Raw genomic sequence first — 25,597 nt, forward strand, 5'->3', positions numbered from 1 at the left:
GGTGGCTCAGCCTGTGTGGTTTCTGTACAAGTACTGCAAGTACATGGCAGGATCCTATTGGTGCCGGTGTGAGCACCCCCCCCCCCCCCCCTCCTCCTTCCCTCACATCTTTTTACTCGCTCAGTTAACAATGGATAAACAAACACACAGTAAATCAACAGTCCTTATGGTCAATTTAATGCCCCGACTGCAAGACCAAAATAACTCGCATCCCTGTTTATGGAAAATAGCTATGGGTGAAATTGAGAGAGAGCAATACAAAAACAATGGGCCAATCGTTTTGGAGTTGAATGCGGCCCAAACCCCCTCATGTGAAATCGAAGCTTCCTCTTGTGAGGTTCAAACGGAAAGCTTGAATTATTTAATTATTTGCCTCTGCCGCTGTCAGTAATTCAGTCAGTCAGAGGTCGATGTACCAGCCAGAATCAAAAATATTAATATCACACATGGACACCTACGTTCAATTCCCAGCAGGACACAATCATTTGAGCAGGAGGACAAAATGCACGTCTTTCCAAATGTTTAGTGACAAATAGTAGAAACATGTAGGACAGTGCCTCCTATGGTGAACAGAGACACACCAGGTACATGGTAAGTGTTAACGCTAGGCCGCCGATTTATACTTCATCGCACAACATCGTTGTGGAACCAAAAAATAGCAGATCTGTAAGCTCAAAATGCGTTCGACAGTATTCGGACCACGACGCTGTACATGTATGCACAGTACATTTGCTATTAGTTAGTTGAGTAACAGTAGACTAGAAATTTGAAATAGGAAGTTGTTGACTAATCAAGTGTTTCATTTAATCAACATATCTGTAAAAATAGTGTTTGCGACATGAAATCACGATGCCGGGACAAGACCTTTCAGGAGGTAGAGAACTGAAGATTGTAATGTTTACAAGAGATGTGCTCATTATTTCAAGAAATAATTAATTTAGCATGGAACAATGCAATGCAATACTATCTGCAATCTGCATACAGATATAGCATATAAACAGAAATGAACCTTTGGGTATGTACAGTAGGTCCAATTAGATGCTACTGCTGGATTTGAAAGTAAGAAAAAATTAAGAAAAACGTTTATAATAATGGCATTTTCTTGATATTTGCCATTTCTCTCTGGAGGATGCAAGAGAAAAGGAATTGCAATGATCAACGTTTCTCATGATGGGAAGAGAAATGGCGCGATGCAATTTAAATATGCGGAGACAGTTTAATGCCATGTGTACATAAATGTAACACTCTGGATATGCATCTTAATGACGTGTAAATGGGGTCAGCTAGTTCCTCTGAATTGCTGAATTGCCTTCCAAATGGCATTGTGTTACTGCAAAATTTAATTATACGCATATTCAGCATATGTAAAATCCTCAGGAATCAAGGTTTGTCTGTCACATAATTAAACAGGTACAAGAACTGCCGAAATGAAAATGATGTGAGGTCCTCAAAGTACTGTGTCACACAACAACAATACTAATACTAAGAATAAGAATAATGCTTATGGTTTGTTTATTGCTTTTTACCCCCTTTTTACTCTCCAGTTTAGTTGCTAATTAATTCCTCCCCTCGTACATTTCTGTGAGTCACTGCTGTTGTATCGTACTTGCTCACGTGCCAGTGAGGAGCCCCCACCGAGAGGACATACGTCCTACTCCTCCCTCTGCCTGCTGACAGTTACCACCCCAGCCCAGCCCGTGTAGGAGTTATGAGGTGTGACATACAACCAAATGGACCCTTATCCATTTGGTTCCATGTGTACACTCTCAGAGTTACACATTGTATAAATTAACTAAGAATTCTACACATTTTAGAACAACATTCAGCGTACTCTAAACCTGCTAAGGGATGTTTGGCTGCTTTGTGAGGCTGAATAATTCAGCATCACATTAGCGGTTTTCACAACAACAAAATAGACAAATGTACAAAAGGAACTCTCTCTGCTCGCTACTGTCCAGATGGTGGCTTTTGGGCTGCATTGACTAGCAGAATATAAAGAGCTCCCTTTTCTGGATACTAGCCACGGTCGGGCCTTAATAAATTGGACAACATAACCATCTTTCATATTTAGGACACCGCGGCAGCACAAATACTGCATAGGATGACACTTTATTGTGGATAAAGTACAATTACTTTGACAATAGAATTGCTCTAGTGTTACTGTGATGGATAGAGGGAGGGACAGACAGACAGACAGACAGACAGGACATCTCTAAAAGGATTTATTTTGTCATTTTCCTCAGTGCAGCTTGATGACATCTTCCGACTGATATTACACATTTGATTATGAATAAAAGCACCCATAATTATTTTCCTTTTGTCTTAATAAAGGAGAGAGAGCTCTTTATTTACAAGTGGCTCGCAACCATCTGCAGTACTTGATTAACAATTTGACAACGTGCCAGGTTGTGCCCACAGCTTTGTTTTATTCACAAGTCACATTAAATGACTTCCACTGATGATTCCTAAAGTGTAGCCAACAACTCAGAACGTAAAAAATACATGCACAATGACTCCCAAAACATTCTGTGCCAGGGACCTGCATAAGAGAAGATATGTGTCACAAATATTCAAAATTTGTATCAACTTTTCAAAAAGGTGCAAAGATAGTAGTTCTGTACGTGGAAGGACCAGCCGGTTGAGGTGGTTCGGGCATCTAGGATCTAAGGATGCCTCCTGGGCGCCTCCCCAGGGAGGTTTTCCAGGCACACCACCTGGGAAGTAGCCTGGGACTGGGGTCCACCTATGCTTTCTATAGGCAGCTCCCGGCAGGATCCGCCAGGAGAATCTAGACGCAGCTGCGCAACATGAGAGAGAGAGGAGTGTGTGTACTGTACGTGTTTGCGTGTGTGCGTCAATTTAACAATGGTGCAGACGATCATCAGAAATCAGCAGAGAGTGATCGAATTGAAGTGGACTGGAGTCTTTAGGGCACAAAATATTCACATTTTATCAAATATAATATACTGTATATGTATGTCAAATGAGATTTTAAGGTGAGATTACTAGATCAATTATGCAAACGAGATCATTCTGTAAATGTATGAATTACTCTTTAGATGAACAACGCATCAAAGCAGATATTTGCCTAAATATGGTTCTGTGCAATACTTTGTGCAATATCAACCTGCATGTGCATCATTTGTACAAACTAATTTGCGTATTTGTTTAATTGAAAAGCTAAACATATTGGATTAAAAAACAAAAGAAACATGGTACCTATTTTAGTGAGGTAATATTCACTGTGTGCTAGCTTAGATGCTTTACCTGTGTATTTAAGGTAAACTAATTTTGCAGTGTAAGATTCTAGCATGTTTATTTTGGTTAATCAGTATATATTATTCATATGTAACATGCATATTCAGACTTAAAGCAATATGCAATTGTTAGTAAGTAAATGTTAGTCAGGCACAACATGAGAAATCACTGCTGAGAACAAAATCACTGCCACTCACTCTCTGATGTGGTTTCTCACACATTCTGATTCATGTTTCCACGTAGTCTTCCCCCTCTTTTCCTGGGTACATTACTGTCCGCAAACTCCGCATGAAGAAGAACATGTTCTCAAGGTGTTGCAATGAGACTGGAACAATTCCCACTGAAGCCACCATTTTCTTGAAAGTTTTAACCTTTCCAACTTTGCTGGGATACGAGGTTGTCACATCCCGTAACGTAACCCTATGATACACCGGCAAGACATCACATACTTCCGTCCCATATGCTATATATACAGTGCCTTCTTCTTTCGTGTGTCATCATCAGATGTCCAGCTCAGTAGCGCACAGCCACATCCTCGTCTCAGGTCCCACATGGAACAGACCTCCTAGGGTGGTTTATACAGGGGACAGACCTCCGAGGGTGGTTTATTCAGGGGACAGGCCTCCGAGGGTGTGAATAGATGTGAATAGTTTTTGCGTTAAAATACATAACTGTTATTGTCTACCAGCTGCCAAATTATTCATACATTTATGTAGAATTACATTAGTAATGTACTGTATCTCAAAATATAACAATGTCCTGCATAAACTGATTCTACAAGGGAAAGTACCTTGATAAAACTGAGATAAGTTTGGTAGTGGCCATTGGTTTCCAAAGATATTGTTATTATTAGATATAGATTATTGTAATGGCCATATTAGCTAATCAAAGGGACAAATTACTGGTTATTGTTATATTTACTGCCTCTGCAATGATCACATTTACAGTATTAATAATATTTGTAAAAACAATTACTTGGAACATTAATACAAATAAATATGACCATGTATTTGCGTTGAGTCATGCATACTTTATGCTAATTAGACACTATAAACATACCCAATGGTTACATTGCAAACATCCTTACACCTAAATGAGATAAAATATTCATTCACATAGCAGATAACCACCAAAACACAAGTTGTTTGACCTCTACTTCTTATTTCTGCTCATTTATTCAAATATGCAAATAATCTCATTAACTATGCGCAATAAACAAAAATGTCCCAAGCATAATTAGATTCTACGTCAATTAGGAACAACTGAGAAAAGTTTGGCACACCCGGTAATCAGGTTGTTATAGCTTTTGCCCTGTCTATAACAGGCAGAGTTTGCTAATGTGGACCCGGGGAATCTGGGATTCTCTCCTGGAACCTCCACAACCCCACTATGGACGGACAGACAGGCAAGCAGTCAGCGTTAAACTAGGTCAACGCTCAAAACAAGTGTTGCGACTCAGCGTAAATATGAGTACTGTGCATTAAATTCCGGTAGCTTTTCCTGCTGAGTCGTGAACCAACACTCGTCAACGCTACGCCGCAACGGTTTGATGTGCCATTGAGCATTTATATAGACGCTGATCATGTAGATTGTCATGGAAATGTCATAGTCGTGAATTAATATTGCATTTCATGTGTACACAGTTATCTGATCAGCACTTTTTACCTTTGTAACTCACTTATGTGCTGTACGTGATATTCCTTGGGTGAAAACAAAATACTTTTTTCTTAAAATGTTAAAGAATAATAAATAGTCTCTCCAGCTCTTTAGTAATCAGAAAATAAATGTCCAAGTGGGACACTACTTTACTTTTTTTATTATGTGTACCACATTATTTCTCTCTCCTTATTGGATTACATTGGTGTCCTAACCAGAATGTGTAGCCACAGGTGTAAAGAAGTGTAAAAACGTATTTTTTATTTTTTTTATGTGTGTGCACGCTCCATCGTTTTGTAGTATTCCATGAGAAGATAGAGGTAGAGCGAGATCAGAAGAAAGAAAAGAAAGACACGTGGGATCATGCCCGTGCATTAATTAATTAAAGAAGTAAAAGAAGGACTTTGTAGTGTCCTCCTCCTGTCTACATGTCGAAGTGTCCTTGGGCAAGACACTGAACCCCAAATCGCTCCCGATGTGCTTGTTGGTACCTTGCATGGCTTCCGCCGCAATCGGTGTATGAATGTGTGTGTGAATGGGTGAATCTAATGCACAATCCATGAAAAGTGCCTTGGATAAAGGCGCTATATAAATGCACCATTTACCATTTAGTGTTGGATATTCTTTCCATAATGACTCTTATTGAGCCGTGTGCTCATTTCTGTTGTTAAATGGACCCCTACATGTCTGTAACTCTGACAGTGTTAAATGGACCCCTACATGTCTGTAACTCTGACAGTGTTAAATGGACCCCTACATGTCTGTAACTCTGACAGTGTTAAATGGACCCCTACATGTCTGTAACTCTGACAGTGTTAAATGGACCCCTACATGTCTGTAACTCTGACAGTGTTAAATGGACCCCTACATGTCTGTAACTCTGACAGTGTTAAATGGACCCCTACATGTCTGTAACTCTGACAGTGTTAAATGGACCCCTACATGTCTGTAACTCTGACGGTGTTAAATGGACCCCTACATGTCTGTAACTCTGATAGTGTTAATTGCACCCCTATGTCTGTAACTCTGACAGTGTACAAATGGAACAAAATTGACTCGTTATGGTGGTCCTTGTTTGTTCTTTATGTTTTTTTGTTTTTTTGTGGGTGGGGGAGTTTGAGAACCACTGGCATTGTAATTGTAGCAGATGTGAAGTCCACATACTCTGACAGTGTGATAAAAACGGTTCTGGAAAACGGTTCTAAATGTGATGTAACTGCGTGTGTGTGCGCGCGTGTGTGTGTCTTATGGTAGTGCAGCCTGCATACCAACACCTTGAGTATCACCTGAAATGAACCGTGTCCCTGCAATGCTACTGATAGAATGCTACATCTCACTAGAAAAGCAGGATAGTGGGTGTGTGTGTGTGTGTGTGTGTGTGTGTGTGTGTGTGTGTGTGTGTGTGTGTGTGTGTGTGTGTGTGTGTGTGTGTGTGTGTGTGTGTGTGTGTGTGTGTGTGTGTGTGTGACTGGAGTTACAAGTGTTTAGAGCTGGGCAGGCACACCGCAGCCTTCCTGGCAATGTTGTCGTGACCTCTCTCTCTCTCACACACGAACACACACACACACACACACAGCTAACAAGGGAACACACACTCTAGCATCAGTACCATGCTGCATATGGCAGGCCGTGTGTGTGCCCCCGCGGCGCCTATCGTGGTCTGCTGGGGCATCTGTCTGTCCGTCTGTCTGTCACCTGCAAACCATAGAGAACAGCCAGGAGGGAGGCAGGGAAAGACAAACAGACATACAGACAGACACACCTTAAAACAGACAGCAGTTGGCAGAATGTAAATGCAGCAGGCTTGGGTATAAACCTGGATGTGTCACGTGAAAATACACTTATCCCTCTATCGCTGGGTGGAATGTCCACTTGAAAAGAAAACATCACACTCTGGGATTTGTGCAGTTCTTTTTCAATATTGTTCTTCTTTTTCCTCATTCTTTTTTTTTGTCTGATATTTAGGCAGCGGTGTTTTTGAGTGGTGCAGCCACATTTCTTCCATATAAGACAAATGTTGGCACGCTACGGTTCTTTAAATGATACTCTCTACAGCTCATCTCATCGACATAATAAAATACTGAAATACTAAATACTAAAAACTTATTTTGCTGTGTGCAGTTATTGGTTCTGATGCAGTTTAGAGAAGTAGGGTTTGATCCCCTATTAATATTCAGATGGTACTGTAGATACAGAGTTTGCGTGCGTGCATGTTATATAAAGAATATCACATATCTCAAGTTTATTCTAGGACATTTCCGTTGACAATGTAAGCTGCAATCAATATATTTTATTATTACATGATATTTTAACCTGGGTCACTTGTGTCGGAGATAGTGCCAATAAGCTTCTACCATTATACTACTAGTCAATTATTATGTTTCTGTAGAGTATACCTGGGTCAAAATGTCTCCAACTAAATTACTGAATGCTGTATGAATAATAAATGTACTTCAGAATGTCTAAAAGTTTAACAACAATCACCATTATTTTAATGGTACTGACAGCTAGCTTTTCTTTTTAAACTATAATTTTTATCCCACGATTTTGTAAGCCATCTCTCCATTTTTCACCCCTGTGTCAATTATCTAATGTGATCCTGGGCTGACAGCTAGCTTGATGCAGACTAACATCTTAGGTCTGCGTTTCCTTCGACAAACACCGGTGTGGGTTAAAAGCTCATATTTCGGTTTGTGAATTCGTCCACAGTGGCTCGTTAGCATTGTTAGCAGTTCTGTTTGCAAGCCTATGGGTTTCAGGCAGTTTGTGCTGACCTGTGATTGTGGTTAGCTTTTAAATGTCATAGGTTAGCTTCCATGCCTTGGGAAGCTTGTGTTTCTAAAATAGCTGTTATTCTGTGTTCATCATTGCTATTGAGACAACGGACATAAAACTGAAGAAGAGTAGCTTAAAGCACTCAAAGACCCTCAAAGAGTGTTCTTCCATGAATTGGAGAGAGTGTTCCAAGGCAGGGAAGCTATAACCTACGACATTTAAAAGCTAATCACAATCAAAGAGAACGCTCCCTCCCTGCTCACTCACAATGTCTCAGGGTGATGGCATCGTCAGCAAAATGACCGACTTGTGTGTTTTCTCTGCAGGTGATTCGTGTGCCAGTGGAGACATGTGAACAATACAGCTCCTGTAGCTCCTGTCTGGGCTCCGGAGACCCACACTGTGGCTGGTGTGTCCTGCACAACGTGTAAGTCAAATACTTCATGCATTTGTACATATTTTTCATACACAGCTAAATCTTCAGTATTTGTTTAATTGTCCATGTTGGTTCCATTTGTACGTTCTCAGAGTTAAAGGTGCAATAGGCAACATTCACAGCCACTATACTGTATATGTTGCACTCTCAGCACGTCTGTTCTGTTGCATATTGGCTCCTCATTTCCCTGACTCACGTATATTTATTAGAGAACTCCAGGTTCATAATTATTTGTGCGGGCCAACACCCACTGCCATGTCCCCAATTTTCCAATTCACCTCTTGTCAAGCTCCACCCCTCTTCTACACCCATTGGTTGCGGTTGCTATAGGTAGGACCAGACCCATGGGAGAGAGAGAGAGTTACGTCACGCTGGCTGTGGCCGTGCGGGGTGCTAATGGGCTGTGGTTCCAAACATTGGAATGTCTTCATTGAGATAGAATGAGATCTTCCGCTTTCCACTCTTACAATGGGTCTATGCTAGAGACGTAAGTCTCTCTCTCTATGGGTCTAGGTTGGACAAACATCATCTCTCTCTCTCTCCATCCACTACCAATGAATACATTTTAATGCATTCAATTCTTATTTTAAACTAGGTCTTAGTCAAATTAAAATGAACATCTTGGGTGCAGTATAGTGACTGTGCATAATGTTTTGTGTCCCTCCCCCCAAAAAAAGAAGCTATTTTCCTCATGATTAAGAAACTCAGCATAAACAACGGCTGTCGCCCTGCTGGTTGGTTGGTCAGGGACCAATCAGAAGGCTGACAATAAGAGAATTGGTGTGAAATGTCATTCAGTTGTTCCTTGGCCTGGGACCAATCTTTCCACCCAGTCTGCTGCAAATCCCTTCATAATTACTCCAGATATCCTGCTGACAGACAGACGGACGGGCTGAAAACTTGGTGTGTGTGTGTGTGTGTGTGTGTGTGTGTGTGTGTGTGTGTGTGTGTGTGTGTGTGTGTGTGTGTGTGTGTGTGTGTGTGTGTGTGTGTGTGTGTGTGCGTGTGCGTGTGCGTGTGCAGTTGTTCCAGGAAGGACCGGTGTGAGCGTGCGGAGGAGGCTCAGCGTTTCACCACCAGGGGGGAGCAGTGTGTCCGTCTCTCCGTCCAGCCTGACATCGTGTCTGTCACCATGTCACAGGTCCAGGTACGCTGCTGCGCACTGGTGGCTTCCTCTTTAAGTATCAATACTCTAATCTAGAAATACTAAGTATTAAAGTAGAAATTTACTTGAGTAAAAGTACAAAGAATTGGCAATTTGGCATCAAAATATACCAGCATTATACAGAATGTCCCATTTCACAGGTTTCAAATGTATACAAATCTCCAAGCTATTTTCAATGCATCAGCAGTGTTTATTGAAGGCTAGGGGGAATTCATTCTGTTCAGAAATCACACAGACAGTCACAGACTCACAGTTAAGCAATAAAGCAATTACAATTCTGTTAAGAACTTATTGTCACCTCGTCCTCCCGCCAAATAATAGAGAAGTATCGATAGTGGTATCGATAAAGACGCGGATCATTAAGCAGTCTCTACAATGCTATCAATATCCATAAAAATGTACAATCTCCTAATCTGTCTGTCTGTCTCTCTGTCTCTCTATCTGTCTCTCTATCAGCTGGTGCTGCAGGCTCAGAACGTGCCCAGCTTGTCGGCGGGCGTCGACTGTGCTTTCGACGACTTCGTGGAGACGGAGGGACGCATCTACGGCGGACGCATCTACTGTCTGTCCCCCGCCACCAGGGACGTGGCCCCCATCACCAGGGACCAAGGTGAGCTCCCTGTCCCTCCCACTGTCCATCTATTGTCTGTCCTCCGCCACCAGGGACGTGGCCCCATCACCAGGGACCAAGGTGAGCTCCCTGTCCCTCCCACTGTCCATCTATTGTCTGTCCTCCGCCACCAGGGACGTGGCCCCCATCACCAGGGACCAATGTGAGCTCTCTGTCCCTCCCAACGACTCACAGGCCTGTCCGCCTTAATCCTCTCAGGTCAATAAAGGATTGTCTCTTCAGGAATCGATCGGTGCTGTGATGATGTTGCAGTTAAGACACTTCGCAGTGAGGTCACAACGCTAAGCTATTAGACTGCCGGCCAGAATGTCTGCGATGATTACAGCTTGTTAAAACATATTATCGTTGCTGTCGTCGGGCAGAAACCTTGCGTCTCTGTGTCTGTTTTTTATTATTCTAAATGAATGCCCTACTTTGTCATACTACAGTACAGTGTCAAACAAAATCAGCGAAAATAGCTCAATCTACAAGTTCCCAACGCGTCACACTGTGCCACGTGTGATTGTGAGCCTGTTATTTAATTTTGTTCCAATTTTGTTCCATTCCAAGTCAAGTGATAGTCAAGGTGCTTAAGTGTGTCTGTGGCTTGTATAAATATTAAACCAGTGAAAAGTATTAACAAGAGCCTGTGACTAAATAATAATTACAATGACTCCTTCTACTGTTTACATCTCCTGAAGAGTAAGGGTTTAATTGGGACATACAAGGTCAGTGACAATATGACAAAACTAGTCTGGGTTTAATAGTGGTGCGGCTGCCCTGGTGTCATGTTAATTATGTCATAATGATGATGATGGTGATGATGGTGAATGGTGTGTCTCCGCTGCAGGCGACAAGCGCGTCATCAAGCTCTACCTGAAGACACGGGAGACGGGGAAGAAGTTTGCCAGCGTGGATTTTGTCTTCTACAACTGCAGTGTCCACCACTCGTAAGTTGAACTCTGGACTAATGTTTTACTCTTTTCATCTACGAAGGGAAACCAAGAACCTATGAGGCTTTACAGAACCCATGAAGTTCTGTAATGAATTCACCTTTACGTTTCAGCAAAAATTCATTAATGAGCCCAGAACATCCACATTCTGTTCATCTGAGCCTAAAAGATCACGGACATATGCTGTCTATGCAGCGGCCATCTTGGTCCAGGCAAATACACAGAGACGAACGTTGCCAAGCGACGGGGAACGCTCCTTTACGGTAGATATTATTAGCGAGACCATTCTGAATCAATACAAATAAAACACGTCAATGGCAGGAATCGACATTAGGATTTATCACGTCAATGGCAGTCAATGTGTCAAGGAGGCAAATAATAAATAAAATAGACAATCTACTAATTGTGACTAAAAACTCCTTAGTGGGTTGACCAATAGTTCTGAACTTGCATTGACCATTGGCATATGAATGTGTGAACGCTCTGTAGTGGTGGTTGCAGTCCTACAGCCCAGATGGACGGTGGGTGGGTATTTCTCTATTTTTGAGTGGTGCAACCACTCCTACAACCAGAAATTTCCGTATCATGTTTCCTTCAAGAGCACGAGTGGTGTGCGCATGCGTGAAATTGGAACGACAGAAGTATGTGACATGGCTGCCACCTGCTGGAAGCAAATCCAACTGCTGACTGTCTAGGTTCATTGATATCCATAATAGAGAGAGAGAGAGAGAGAGAGAGAGAGAGAGAGAGAAGGAAGGGGGGGAGAGAGGGGAGTTGCACCACTCGGTTCACACAGGTGTGACTTTATGTTTACATATGAGTTCTAGGTTCCAAGGCTTAGTCCTCAGGCTTAGTACTACCTTCCTGAGCAGGGCCCAAGTTAGATTCTTCGTTCTTCTTCTACCAGACTGTAAACAAACACAGAACTTGTGAAATACCATGGTTCACTTGGTCCGTGTTGAGGAATAGAGCCATATTGTGTGCATACAAAGAGACTGCATCCAAAATGTGCCCTTTGAAAAACAATGTACTTTTTATCTGTAAATGAGTCATGGTACACCTACAACAAGTCAGTCTGTTCCAAAACATCATAAGGAACTTCAATAAAATGCTGGCAGTCAGCACTGACAGAGATTACGAGGTGAATTGGGTATTGATGTCTAAATTGGAAGGGGAAAAAAACTACTCTGTATGCATAATGGTCCAACTCGTATGCAACCACGTCTTTATTTTTTTAACTTTGAAGTACGTTCCATTAGATCTCTCACTGCATCACATTAAATACTGAATTTTAAAGTTAAAAAGTAAAAAGTTTAAAGCATCCCATTGGGAAGAAAACAAAACCTCACTGCAATTACTCTGAGCTCCTTTAGCTGGGCAATAGGTCCACATTATGTTTTGCATAACGCATACCACTTCGATTATACACATTTAAAGGTGCAATAGGTAAGGGATAATGTATGGCTGAGTGGTCATTGTTTATATATAAATCACTGCACATTATCCCGCTTATTACACGGCTACTTAATACATCAATTAATAAATTGACCCAAAACACAACAAAACAAGGTATTTCTTTGCTTACGGTAATGAAAGTACTCCATAAGTGTCGCGTTGGCCGGCGTCTGCACAGCTGCAGCACAGTCGGAAAATAAGGAAGTGAGTTGATCAAATATAATCTATTTTGGGGTACTGTATCGTCTATTTCTCGCTCAAATGTTTAAAAAAACATTTTTGAGAGCAATGTTGGATACAGCAGTATAAATCAAGCGGGGCAGCAGGTGCTCTGATGCTTTGATCAGACATCGGTCTGTTATAGAGCGGAGCAGTCATTATCCAGAAATAACACAGCTCAATTTGGCGATTGACCAATCAGAGTCAAGCATTCAACCAAGCCGTGCAAAAAAGTCTAATAGACAACAACTGGATGTCACACTTTCAACACTTCTGTTGCATAAGATCCCTTATTATTTCCCTGATGGCACTCACGGCTGTAAAGCGGCAATTATGCAATATCCAACATTGTAATGTGGCAGCTGCCTCCACACATTTATTTTAGGGCGGAGAAGTACCTTTCCCAATGGAAAACACGCATATGGATATTGGCAGCTACAGAGGTAAACGAAAAGCAAACAAACAAACAAACAAAACAAATAAGTAGCTTTTGCTTTGCTTCACAGCTCAACCACTAAAAGAAACACCGTTGCCCTGGTGGTGAAGACATTGTGATGTCGGTGTACAAATAAATCACCTCCCAAATGAAGAGAGACATGGTTGACTGATCCAATTTATTGTTCACCAGACTCAAGCTATTAGCCGACCCATTAGTTAATGACATGTTAAAGCTATGGCGCGGCTGATTGCTTTAATTGAAATGATAGATCAAATCCCTCCTTGTCGCACCCAGTTTTAAGGGCACTGGAGCGTTGCGTGTGGCATTCTTATTCCACCCTGCAGCATTTATTTGGAGGAAATGGACGAGGTCTCCCACACTGAGATGGAATTGACAGTTGTTTGTTATGTGGTTGGGAGCTACTCTATCTATCTATCTATCTATCTATCTATCTATCTATCTATCTATCTATCTATCTATCTATCTATCTATCTATCTATCTATCTACAGTTTAAGTATAGAAACAGTTATTATTGTGGAATATCATTGAGTTAACGATCTTATCGAAGAATAGAAACAAAACATTTATGTATGACTGGGAGCAACAGTACAGCCAGTCATCTACAAGAACATGAACTTTGATTAATTATCTGATGATGACGTGTGTGTGTGTGTGTGTGTGTGTGTGTGTGTGTGTGTGTGTGTGTGTGTGTGTGTGTGTGTGTGTGTGTGTGTGTGTGTGTGTGTGTGTGTGTGTGTGTGTGTGTGTCTTTTTTTATTGCCTTTTCATTCATACTTTGTTTGGTCGTATTCCGGTTATTCATGTCATAAAATAGGAGCATTTCAGGACTATACGTGTGCCATTCCTGACCTGTTATCAGAAGAACATGAATCAAAGTTAATTTCCTTGTTCAGTTGCTCAGCGTTTTTGTGAGACTGAGATTCACTCGTCAGTCAGTGACTGCGACACAATGAAAAGACGAACCGAGAGGCAAATATCAATGAATCAATAAATAGATCAACTAAGGGACAGACGGATCATTTGAACAACCTGGCAGACCGACAGACTGTATTTGCTACAATCTCCACTGAGGTAAGAACAGAAAGATTATAATCTATTACTGTTACTATGCATACTACAACCACTACAAACATTATTATTATTTCTACGACTATACTACTACTACTAGTTGTACTATTACTATTACTACTAGTACTAATACTAGTACTAATACTATTGATACTCATACTGTTATTGTTGGTGTTGTTATTTTGAATTCTAGTATTCCTCTGGTGTGAAAGCGTCAGAGAATATTCCAGATCAGGTGTGTGACCGGCAGACAAAATGGCTTCCCGTTTGACTGTTCAGGAAGAGGAGCTGACCTGTCCTGTGTGTCATGACATCTTTAAACATCCCGTTGTGCTGTCCTGTGGCCATAGCTTCTGCAAAGACTGTCTGCAGGAATGGTGGACGGATAAATCATCAAAGGAATGTCCTGTTTGTCAGAGAAGATCCTCCAAGGACAATCCTCTTACAAGCATTATTCTGAAGAACCTGTGTGAGAACCTCTTGGAGGAGAAAGGCCGGAGGTCCTCATCTGTGAGCTCTGAGGTCCTCTGCACCGCACACGGTGAGAAGCTCAAGCTCTTCTGTTTGGACGACCAACAGGCAGTGTGTGTTGTGTGTCGTGATTCAGAGAAACACGCCGGACACAAGTTCTTACCCGTGGACGAAGCGTCTGGACGTTGCAAACAGAAGGTCCAGGAATCACTGAAGCCTTTAAAGGAGAAACTGAAGGTCTTTACTAAAGTTAAAACAGATTACAACATAACAGAAATTCACATCAAGGTTCAGGCCAGGAACACAGAGACGCAGATTAAGGAACAGTTTGAGAATCTTCGTCGGTTCCTACAGGAGGAAGAGGAGGCCAAGATTGCCGCTCTGCGGGAGGAAGAGGCTCAGAAGAGTCAGGAGATGAAGGAGAGGATTGACGGTCTGAGCAGAGAAATGGAAACCCTCTCCAATGCAATCCAATTTGCTGAGGACCATCTGAGAGCCGATGACCACGTCTCATTCCTGCAGAACTACAAGACCACAATGGAGGGAGTCCAGCTCACCCTGCAGGACCCACCGCCGCTCTCAGGAGCACTGATAGACGAGGCCAAACACCTGAAGAACCTCACCTTCAGAGTCTGGGACAAGATGAAGGACATTGTCTCCTACACTCCTGTCATCCTGGACCCCAACACTGCCCACCCGGTATACATGCTGTCTGATGATCTGACTAGTGTGAGACGAGACGAGAGACAGCAGCTTCCTGACAACCCAGAGAGGTTTGACAACTATGCCCAAGTCCAGGGTTCTGAGGGCTTTAACTCAGGGACTCACAGCTGGGAGGTTGAGGTTGGAGACTGTAGATACTGGGAAGTAGGTGTATTTGTGGAGTCTTTCCAGAGGAAGGGAAACAACGGGTTTGGATACTGGTATATAGACTTAGATGAGGTTGAATATAGAGCATTTCCCTCATCAGAGGTTATGGGGACTGTTCTCTCAGTGAAACAGAAACCCCGGAGGATCAGAGTCAAACTGGACTGGAACAGAGGACAGCTGTCCTTCTCTGATTCTGATTCTAACACACACCTACACACCTTCACACACACTTTCACTGAGACACTGTTTCCATTCATTAGTAATGGTGACGCAAGTGAGTCTCTTAAGATGTTACCAGGGAAGATCCGTGTCACTGTTATAAACCACTGTTAGAACATCTAGCATCCAATAAACAAACCTACAGAATATATTGATCTATTATTGATGAAGGGCTATTATTTTATGGCAGGTAATTAATTATTTTAAATTGGTTGCAGTGATTATTTAACTAATGTATCAGATCATGATTTACAAGGACAGATCGTTAAACAGATAAAATGATTCTGAATAATATACTTTTTATTTTGTAGTGTATAAACGATCAGTTTGTAATTATATTGGTATAATGGTGACATGTTTGATATGATTATTACTGATAACATGTTTTTTATTGCAGTGTTTGTCATTTATGATCTTATTAAAGGAGATGAGAGTAATGTGACCAGACCTCCAGATGTGTGTTTGTAACAATCAGCATTCAACAGATCATACACTGATTTATTACAAGTAAAAGTTCTTAGTCAGTACCATTAGTTGAGTAAATGTATAGATATGGCTGGTCAGATATTAGATCATGAAAGTTAATCGGTCAAATTAATACGTGAGATAAAGTGCACACTACAATACACAAACATTCAAAAGCTAATTATTTAAAAAATCCTTAAAGGACGACGTCACCATTTAAGATGTTTAGGTTCCCAGACTCCCCACTCTGTTATGGTGCTGTTGCAAGATTTGATGTAATTGTTTTATTGATGTGGTTTATAGATTCAGATGGTTTTGCACAACACGTATGGCAAAGTAGGTCATTCATTTACAAAAAAAGTTTTACATTAGAACACACCTGACACTTTTAGAAAATATCTTTAATAAGCGTGGCTAGCGTTTCAGTGACTGGAGCAAGGCTAGGTGTGTCTGTCTGATATACCAATAATTGCAACCTAATATAATATAATCTCCTTTTTCTGATTATTGCTTCCTTAAGTTAATTTTTGAAACCACATTGATTTCTATTTAGAGTAAAATGTGGGAGGAGCATATTCCAATTTTTCATGTGCCAGTGTGTGTATGTGTACTGATTTGGAAGTTAAAGATGTTGGTGGAGACCCACTGGAACACCTTCAAGGACCCCTGGGGGTCCCCAAACCACATATTTTAGTGGTGTATTAGAAACGCTTATTATTGTGGCGTGTCTGTCTGTCTGTCTGTCTGTCTGTCTGTCTGTCTGTCTGTCTGTCTGTCTGTCTGTCTGTCTGTCTGTCTGTCTGTCTGTCTGTCTGTCTGTCTGTCTGTCTGTCTGTCTGTCTGTCTGTCTGTCTGTCCATGCTTCCTCTCTCTCTTCATGTTTATCATGTACAGTGCAGCGTGTGTCATGTTGTTCGCTGCATACATCTCCATAGTGATGTGTTGTTAATGAGACCTGGACAGAGCAGAGAGAGGGCTCACAGAGACCACTCAGGGCCTCCTTCTTAATGGCCTTGGACTTGTGTGTGTGTGTGTGTGTGTGTGTGTGTGTGTGTGTGTGTGTGTGTGTGTGTGTGTGTGTGTGTGTGTGTGTGTACGCGTGCGTGTGGGTGTGCGTTATGCCTGCTGTCTCGCTGATGCTGTGTAAACAGCCATGCCTCTGTTCCATTCACTGATGTATTCTAGTTGTTATACATATACACTATACTAACACATACGGTTCACTGCTGTACTTCATATAATGAACTGCAGCCGACCTATAGCGACCCCCACCCTCCAGACACGTACACTGTCTGACCCTTGACCTTTCAGCATCGGGGATCCAATATTGGATATTTCCGACATGGAAAGAATGGTGGGTGGATAGCGGCAGCGTGCTCGCGCACGCACACACACACACACACACACACACACACACACACACACACACACACACACACACACACACACACACACACACAGAGAAAGAACAGAAGGCAACGTACAAGCAAAAGGCGCAGACTTGGCAAGGCAAAATGCCCTGCCAGCTATTTACATACGCCTGTTACAATATTATGAATTAGCATTAAAAAAGAGGCTTGGGAATAGTGTAATTGAGCATTTGGGTGGGTGGGGTTGGGGGGGGTGATTCATCTTTAAAGAACAGAACACTCGTGTGTGTGTGTGTGTGTGTGTGTGTGTGTGTGTGTGTGTGTGTGTGTGTGTGTGTGTGTGTGCACGTGTGCGTGTGAATGAGTATTGAACAGTTAGAAGAGCGATTGAAACCCTGAGAGAAACAGTGACAGCGATAGAGAGATATAAGGAGCGCACAGCGAGAGAGAGAGGGAGAGAGAGAGATTGTAGTCCATTGTGTCAGGGCATAATAGCGTCCCACACAGCTGAAAGGTTAGCGCCCGAGCCGCGGGCAACCCATGGCCATTATAATATGAAAGGTCCTGAAATCTATGCAGGAGGGGGAAAAGGAACCCCCCCCCCCTCGGGGAAAAGGCACTTATTGTGGTGGAAGAAGGTTGCGCTGTTTGCTGCCCAGTGGTTGGTACTCAGATAGACTGAAGACCATTCTGCAAACGCCTTCTAAATCAGCAGCTCGTACACTTTCAAGATTTTTTATAAATGCTCAAAAAATAGCTAATTGTCTACTGTATATATACTGTATATGTATATGCCATTATTTCTAAAGTGACACAGATGCTTTGTATGTATTTTTAATGGGTTAAGTAAAAGTAGGAAAAACTAACAATACCCCAATAGAGGGTGACATCATCATCATATCCGGAAGTTATGAGGGAACGCCTACTTTCTGGCGTTAAACTCACTTTAACCCATTCTGACCTGAGATCAGATTCATACGAGGTTTCCACTGGACACACACTGGTCTGAATAACCCATTCTGACCTGAGATCAGATTCTAAAAATGTCAGTCGTTCTTTGATTTAAAAAAAATAGCAGAACTATAGGCTCGTAGTGTGCCACTCGGTGGCGCACTATGAGCTTGTAGATCTGCTATTTTTCAATAGCTAAAGCATAACATGACGCCAACACCAAAATGGGTTCCGTTCAGAATGGGTTAACATTCACTTTGCCACTCGATTTCACTTTATGCATGCGCATATACCCTCTATATGAAATTCCTCTAATTGTGCTGAAAAATATAGGTTCTTCAGACTCAGGTCAAATGAACATTTAGGATTCTTGGGAAACAGTTTTTTGCTTTGTGTCGGTTTCTTTCATATTAGTATTATTTTTCTAGGCGTAGGTGTTGTCTTTATTAAACTGCCAATTGGGGGCCTCGGATAGGGGCCACATGGTTTATTACCTGTGGACCCTCGGGCACGAACACAAGTAATAATACCATGACACCATCTTGTTTTTGCACCGATACGAGGAATTTGACATTTGGGTGCATCGTGTAATCATAACACAAGGATATTCTGAAGAAATGAATGTCGATAACACATCGTGTTATAAATATAAAGTGAAATATAAATCTGTGGAATAGCATGTATATAGAGGAGAGGAGACGTAATTTGAAGACTTATTAATAAACAACATATAGTGACATCAGGCTTATTTGTCTCCAAGCTATCAGATAACTGATCTATTGAACTATTCACAGAGTCTTGTTCTATAATCTATATTTATGATAACAGCATGACAGCATTATTCAACAACAATGGCTTCATAATATGGCTTCATTCCACATGGTTACACTGTGGTCCTGGACACCACAGTGGGACGCGGCACACTTTCAGCAGTTTTACAGATGAGTCTGCAATCAATTCAGTCGGCAGTTCCAACGTTATACAGCAGTTGTACAGCAGTGATTTCCAAACTTTTTCATGTCAAAGACCCCCAAATTAAGATTTATTAGCCCACGGACCCCCATTTGAAGATATATACCAGATATACCAGATATATGCCATTAGTCTACGGACCCCCCATTTAATGGCATCTCTATCTCTGGGACCCCAATTTATATTGTAAAATCAATGTTAGTTTAACTCTGAGAGTGTACAAAATGGAACCAAATGGACCCGTCTCAGAGTTACAGACCCATAAGGGTCCATTTGGTTCCAAACTATATCATTTAGCTCGGGACCCCCTGGAACTCCCTCAAGGACCCCTGGGGGTCCCCGTACCCGACTTTGGGAACCACTGCTATACAGTATGTGCAGAGTGCAGTAGTAAGTAGTAGTAAGTATTTCGAAACCGTTTGGAACCTTTACAGTAATTTGGAATTTTCTTAACACAAATCTTTTCTTGGCCGCAAAACGCTTTCGGATGAGGTTCCGTGCATTGGCCAACATCAATTTGGCACGTTAAACTTTGTGAACTTACTGGCCTATTGTATACGTTAATGGCTGGGCCTCCATCGATCGAGGCTGCGTGCTATTAAATGTCCGGAGGAGCTGAGAAGGTGTTTGACCCGCGTGCCTTTTGTTAAACAGTGTGAGATTTGTATTGACGTGGCTGCAGCAGCGGAGCAGCCAGTTACCGTGGCCGTCAGGCTGTCAGCGCTATTGACAGCTCGGCCCGTATGAACGAGAGGCTCCACCGCCTCAGCCCGCCGCTCTCACCAATCACTACCGCTGTATCCGCAGGGGCTGAGGGCCTGTGTGTGTGTGTGTGTGTGTGTGTGTGTGTGTGTGCGTGTTGTATGCCCGCGCTTGCCTATGGTAAATCCAGACATGTATACATGTGTTCTTGCAGGTATGTCGTGTGTTGGTACCATTGATGTGCGCACATTTGTGTGTGTACGCACCTGTGTGCATGTATTTGTTTCTGGTTTGTACACGTTTGTGTGTGTGTGTGTGTGTGTGTGTGTGTGTGTGTGTGTGTGTGTGTGTGTGTGTGTGTGTGTGTGTGTGTGGGGCGATCAATAGACCCCGAGGTTAATGGTGAGATGCAACTTGTTCACCCCCGTACTAACAAACACCACAATGTTAACATTGCACTCCCACAAACGCACACACACACACACACACACACACACACACACACACACACACACACACAGGCCTCCCCATGGAAATCAGTGCATTGATTGTCAGTGCCACACTCTGCAGTCCAGTCTGTGGACTCACTAGCTGTTATCTCGTATATAAACTCTTCCTGTTTGATTCACTCTGTCATTTTTACGGAAAGCGATAAAGAAGTTAACCCTTTACGTTCCCGCCATTGGATTGAGATTTTGCGTTTAAGTGAAAATCGCTGTGGATGTCTGAATGGAACTCCCATGACTCCCATGCATTGAGTCTGAAAATTAGATTGAGTTGTGCGTTGGCTGACAATCGTGTTGGTCAATATCAACACACACAACAATTTAGGCATTTAGTAGACGCTCTTAATCCAGAGCGATTTACATTAGGCAAGAACAGGTTATTGTAGGCCAGCAATGTTTGGAATCTGTCATCATCTGTCATCGGTCTTGATCACATGACTATTAGCCTTGGAAACCCAGACGTTTTTATTTCCAGGGAGAAAACTAAAAGTCTGGGCTTGAGTCCACTTCAATTCGGCATCCAGTAGCACTATAACGTTGCTCTCTCTGCTGATTTCTGATCGTCTGCAGCCTTGTTAAATTGACGCACACACATACACACACACACACACACACACACACACACACACACACACACACACACACCTCTCTCTCTCTCTGTCTCTGCAACTAGAACCAAAAGTGCACCAGGTGTAACTACCCACCCCTGAAACTAAACGACAGCTACATGCACTGTACCTCCTCCTGCCTCCCTGTGTGGCAGCGGTGGCCGAGTGGATTGCGGAGCGGGCTAGATATCGGAAGGTCGCCAGTTCGAATCAGCGGTCCGACACGTTAAAATTACCACCGTTGAAGTGCCCTTGGACAAGGCATTGAACCACTACCATGAAATGCTCCATGTGGGCCTGGCTGTAAACAAGTATCTGATGCTTAGTCCAGTTACCCTTGGTAAACTTGATTTACCAGAACGCATTTCTTCTTCTTCTTCTCCCTGATGGTTGATGGTAGAATGGAGCTAGGTTTAAATGAGAATGTGTACCTGTTGTTTTTGGTTACAGGCCAGTGTCTTTGCCCATTGGCCGGGTGGTCTAGAGCAGGGGTTCCCAAACCATTTCATATCAAGGCCCATTATTTATTGGGTATTTGAGCCACGGACCACCATGAGATTTTGCCTCTCAGACCCAAAACTTATAGAATATTTAGTTGTCGTTGGACAAGATTTTGTCCACAAGTCCATGCTGTATTGATGTCGGTACCATATAGGAGAGATAACGGGCAAAACATTGAATTGTGTAGACTAGGTAATGCAGATGCTTAACAATTATTTAACTAAAATTAAACCAATATTATCATTTAGCTGCATGGGGACCACCTGGAACCCCCTCAAGGACCACTGGTCTAGAGCTTACATCACTTCCAGTAGTGATTGGAGTCTGCCGCATTGAGAAGCATGTCTCAACCAAAGAGGCCAAGGGAGAGATGAGGCCTTCAGGCATGTGCTACATGAGCAATGATATTATTCCATTTCATTTCACTATCTGATAGCACAGGGAGTCTGAAACTTTTCCAGGTCACCGACCCCCAAATTGACTTCAACAAGGCCAGGGGTTCTCAAACTTTCTCGTTTCAAAGGACCCCCAGTTTGGGACACACTCTGAGTTATCGACAAGGGTTGCATTTAGCTGGAATCCCTCTTGGACCCTGGAGGTCCTCAGAACACCGCTGAATTAGGCCATGGACCTATTAGTAAAAGTCTAAAGATTCTGCCGTAGGGACTCTGATACGAAAATATGTTTTGGTTCAGCTAAAGGCCTATTAATTCATACTCCAGTTTTGGAGTGTTAAGGTGGTTAATAAAAACAGAGAGATGTTTTGGGGTGAGGGTGAGTCGAGCGGTGTCGCCGCAGCGTGACGTCATGTTGTAGTTTTCGGTGGTCACCTTATCACCTAAAACTGGAGTATATACAGTATAGAGCGTCACAGTCCTTTCATAACGACGCCAGGCCCAGGAAATCATTCCCAATGCATTTTCCCCATAGACATTTCAAAAAGTATTTATTAAGACTATATATAAGCGTCGTACAAAGCCAACTCGAGCAGAAAAACAACAAAAAAAGTGTTGTAACCTGCCGTTTTTTTCTTCTTTCTAATTATTTGTTTGGCCCAAAACATTGTGTTTATTGTCATGAATTGGCACAACTCGAGTTGGCTTTGTCCACAGCGTAAACGTCTTTAAATAAATACTTTTTGAAAAGTCTGTGAGGAAAATGAACAGGGAATTATTTTCCGGGTCTCTCGAGGGGGCGGGACCGCGACGCTCTATAGACCTATAAATGGTCTAAATATCATAATTGCTCATATCACCCTCCCCGCCCGGCTTCCCTCTCCCGAACACAAGCCAATCGTGTGTAATTGTATGTAGACGCTTGACGAATCCAGATAAACCGCAGTGGATTCTTACCCCCAGACTCCCTGTGGCGGTTGGCAGGCACTTTACCACAGTGCTGCTGCTACATGTTAATGTTATTATTTTCATTAATATCTTTGTGTTTTGCCAATTATTGTTGTCCCCGCTTGCAATATCCTCACGGCCCACCAGTGGGCCCCACAGGTTGTGAAATCGCTGAGTTATAATCTGTGTAACCCAAAGCCTTCTAAATACTCATTGCTCAACCATTTTCATGTCAAGGAGCCCCAGAGAATTATCTGTACTAGCCCTTACCCGTTGTGAGATATTTCCCCCCCCCCCCCTTGTGGCCGTGGGGGGTACTGCGCCCGGGTGTGTTTGTAATTGACTAATACATTCATTAATAATCATTAATGTGTCAAATCGAAAAAAGGGCTTCGTTACGCCCTCCATATTCATATGGTCAATGCCTGTGTGAAAAGTGATTGGTGCAGGCAGTAAGGAGTTACGGCAGTCACAGTGACACTCAGACATTGTTAGAATTATAGTATGATTTGGCCATGGACCCCCATCTGAAAATATGTAGTTCCAGGAACCCCCCCAGAAGCAAAGATTTGAGTTAAAAACGTTCGCACTTTTCAAAAAATAGCTAAAGTATAAGACAATGCTTAAAACACCAAAGGGCACACAGAGGGCGCTGTTTCCACCGCACCCTGCAGCACCACCTCTACAGGCAACTCCATCCTGGAGTGTTGTTATACAACCTGTCACTCTGTCATTATTTCCCTGCACAGCCCTAGCAGCCTTGTTGCTGCGTGGTAACACTGCATGTGTGTGTGTGTGTGTGTGTGTGTGTGTGTGTGTGTGTGTGTGTGTGTGTGTGTGTGTGTGAGTGTGAGAGTGTGAGAGTGTGAGTGAGTGTGTGTCAAAAGCTGAACTGTGGTCCGCTGAGAAGACAAGTGTTGTTGTAATAACAGTCTTATCTCACACTGCCAGCTTAACATGGCGGTAAGCCTCCCGCTGAACGCTGGGTCACACACACCATTCTTTATTGCCCTTTCTTTCTTTCTTTCTTTCTTTCTTTCTTTCTTTCTTTCTTTCTTTCTTTCTTTCTTTCTTATTTTCTTTCTTTCTTTCTTTCTTTCTTTCTTTCTTCTTTCTTCATTTGTTCTTCCTTCCATCTGCCATCATCATCCCTTTCTCCCTTTATTCCTTCCCACGTCTTCCGTATAACATGTATTTGTTTATCCCTCGTTTCCTTCCTTGCTTCCTTCCTTCCTTCCTTCCTTCCTCCCTCCTTGTTGTTGTCTCTTGGGTGTTGTGAGTCATAGTGACGGTCAAATGTCATAATGTCATACATGGTCATCATGTGTTCCTTGTCTTTGATAGGCTACATATTTACCACAGCATTACCAAATCTGTTCAAACAGTTAACCTCCTGGTCCATTTTATATGGATACATTTCACACAGGAAAACCCAACAGGTCATAAAGACCTACCATTACAATGAGGTGAACCACCCACATACAGTAATGACATAATAAAGTGACATTATTCATCATAATACATAACATTCCGTGCTCAACCAATCAAATCATCACAAATACAAACACACAAAGCTGTGCATGAGGGGCTAGCGCCCCTCAATAAGAGTCGACCATGGTCTGATGTTTTTATGTGGAATTACTTTGGAATAGTTTGGGTCCAAGTCCAATTTCCTGTTTGGCCTACAATGTATATGGTTTGTCTTAGAACGTCAATGAAAATATTTGCTAATACGGTCATTCAGACATCTGTGATGTTGCTAATACGGTCATTCAGACAGCTGTGATGTTTCTAATACGGTCATTCAGACAGCTGTGATGTTTCTAATACGGTCATTCAGACATCTGTGATGTTTCTAATACGGTCATTCAGACATCTGTGATGTTGCTAATACGGTCATTCAGACATCTGTGATGTTTCTAATACGGTCATTCAGACATCTGTGATGTTGCTAATACGGTCATTCAGACATCTGTGATGTTTCTAATACGGTCATTCAGACATCTGTGATGTTGCTAATACGGTCATTCAGACATCTGTGATGTTTCTAATACGGTCATTCAGACATCTGTGATGTTTCTAATACGGTCATTCAGACATCTGTGATGTTGCTAATACGGTCATTCAGACATCTGTGATGTTGCTAATACGGTCATTCAGACAGCTGGGATGTTTCTAATACGGTCATTCAGACAGCTGGGATGTTTCTAATACGGTCATTCAGACAGCTGGGATGTTTCTAATACGGTCATTCAGACAGCTGGGATGTTTCTAATACGGCTCATTGAGACAGCTGTGATGTTTCTCTGCAACCTTCTAATGCATGATATGCTTGATCGTATAACTGGAAACAGCTGAATCTACAAGATCGCACACTGTAATAAAACAAAGTATAAATTGTGGGTTTACCCTTGCATTAAAACCCAGAAAGCATCTGTGTCACTTTAGATTTTCACGTTGGCTATTAAATAATAGCAGATGTACATCTGCTATTATAAAAGATACATTTTTGAACAATCTAGAAGTGTAGGTCAGTGTACATAAGTGTAAGTGTTTGTCTCAA

At 42.3% G+C, this 25,597-nt stretch overlaps 2 protein-coding genes across 3 annotated transcripts in view; both read left to right on the plus strand.

Moving 5' to 3' along the window:
• Positions 1-25,597, plus strand: part of LOC310862443 (plexin-A1-like) — a 313,564-nt gene that overhangs the window by 129,278 nt on the left and 158,689 nt on the right. For both annotated transcript variants that reach the window (XM_083770355.1, XM_083770356.1), the window contains exons 4-7: positions 8,016-8,116; positions 9,149-9,272; positions 9,747-9,900; positions 10,751-10,850. In XM_083770355.1, coding sequence (XP_083626481.1) covers positions 8,016-8,116; positions 9,149-9,272; positions 9,747-9,900; positions 10,751-10,850 — 479 coding nt within the window. The remainder of the gene's footprint in view (positions 1-8,015; positions 8,117-9,148; positions 9,273-9,746; positions 9,901-10,750; positions 10,851-25,597) is intronic.
• Positions 14,312-15,730, plus strand: LOC310861279 (zinc-binding protein A33-like; the record flags this gene model as incomplete). Its single annotated transcript, XM_083768678.1, has 1 exon — positions 14,312-15,730. The coding sequence occupies one exon, from the start codon at positions 14,312-14,314 to the stop codon at positions 15,728-15,730; it is 1,419 nt and encodes a 472-aa protein (XP_083624804.1).

Source organism: Protomyctophum parallelum, assembly GCF_964188405.1.
Source record: "Protomyctophum parallelum genome assembly, chromosome: 7".
In the NCBI taxonomy this organism is placed as follows: Eukaryota; Metazoa; Chordata; class Actinopteri; order Myctophiformes; family Myctophidae; genus Protomyctophum; species Protomyctophum parallelum.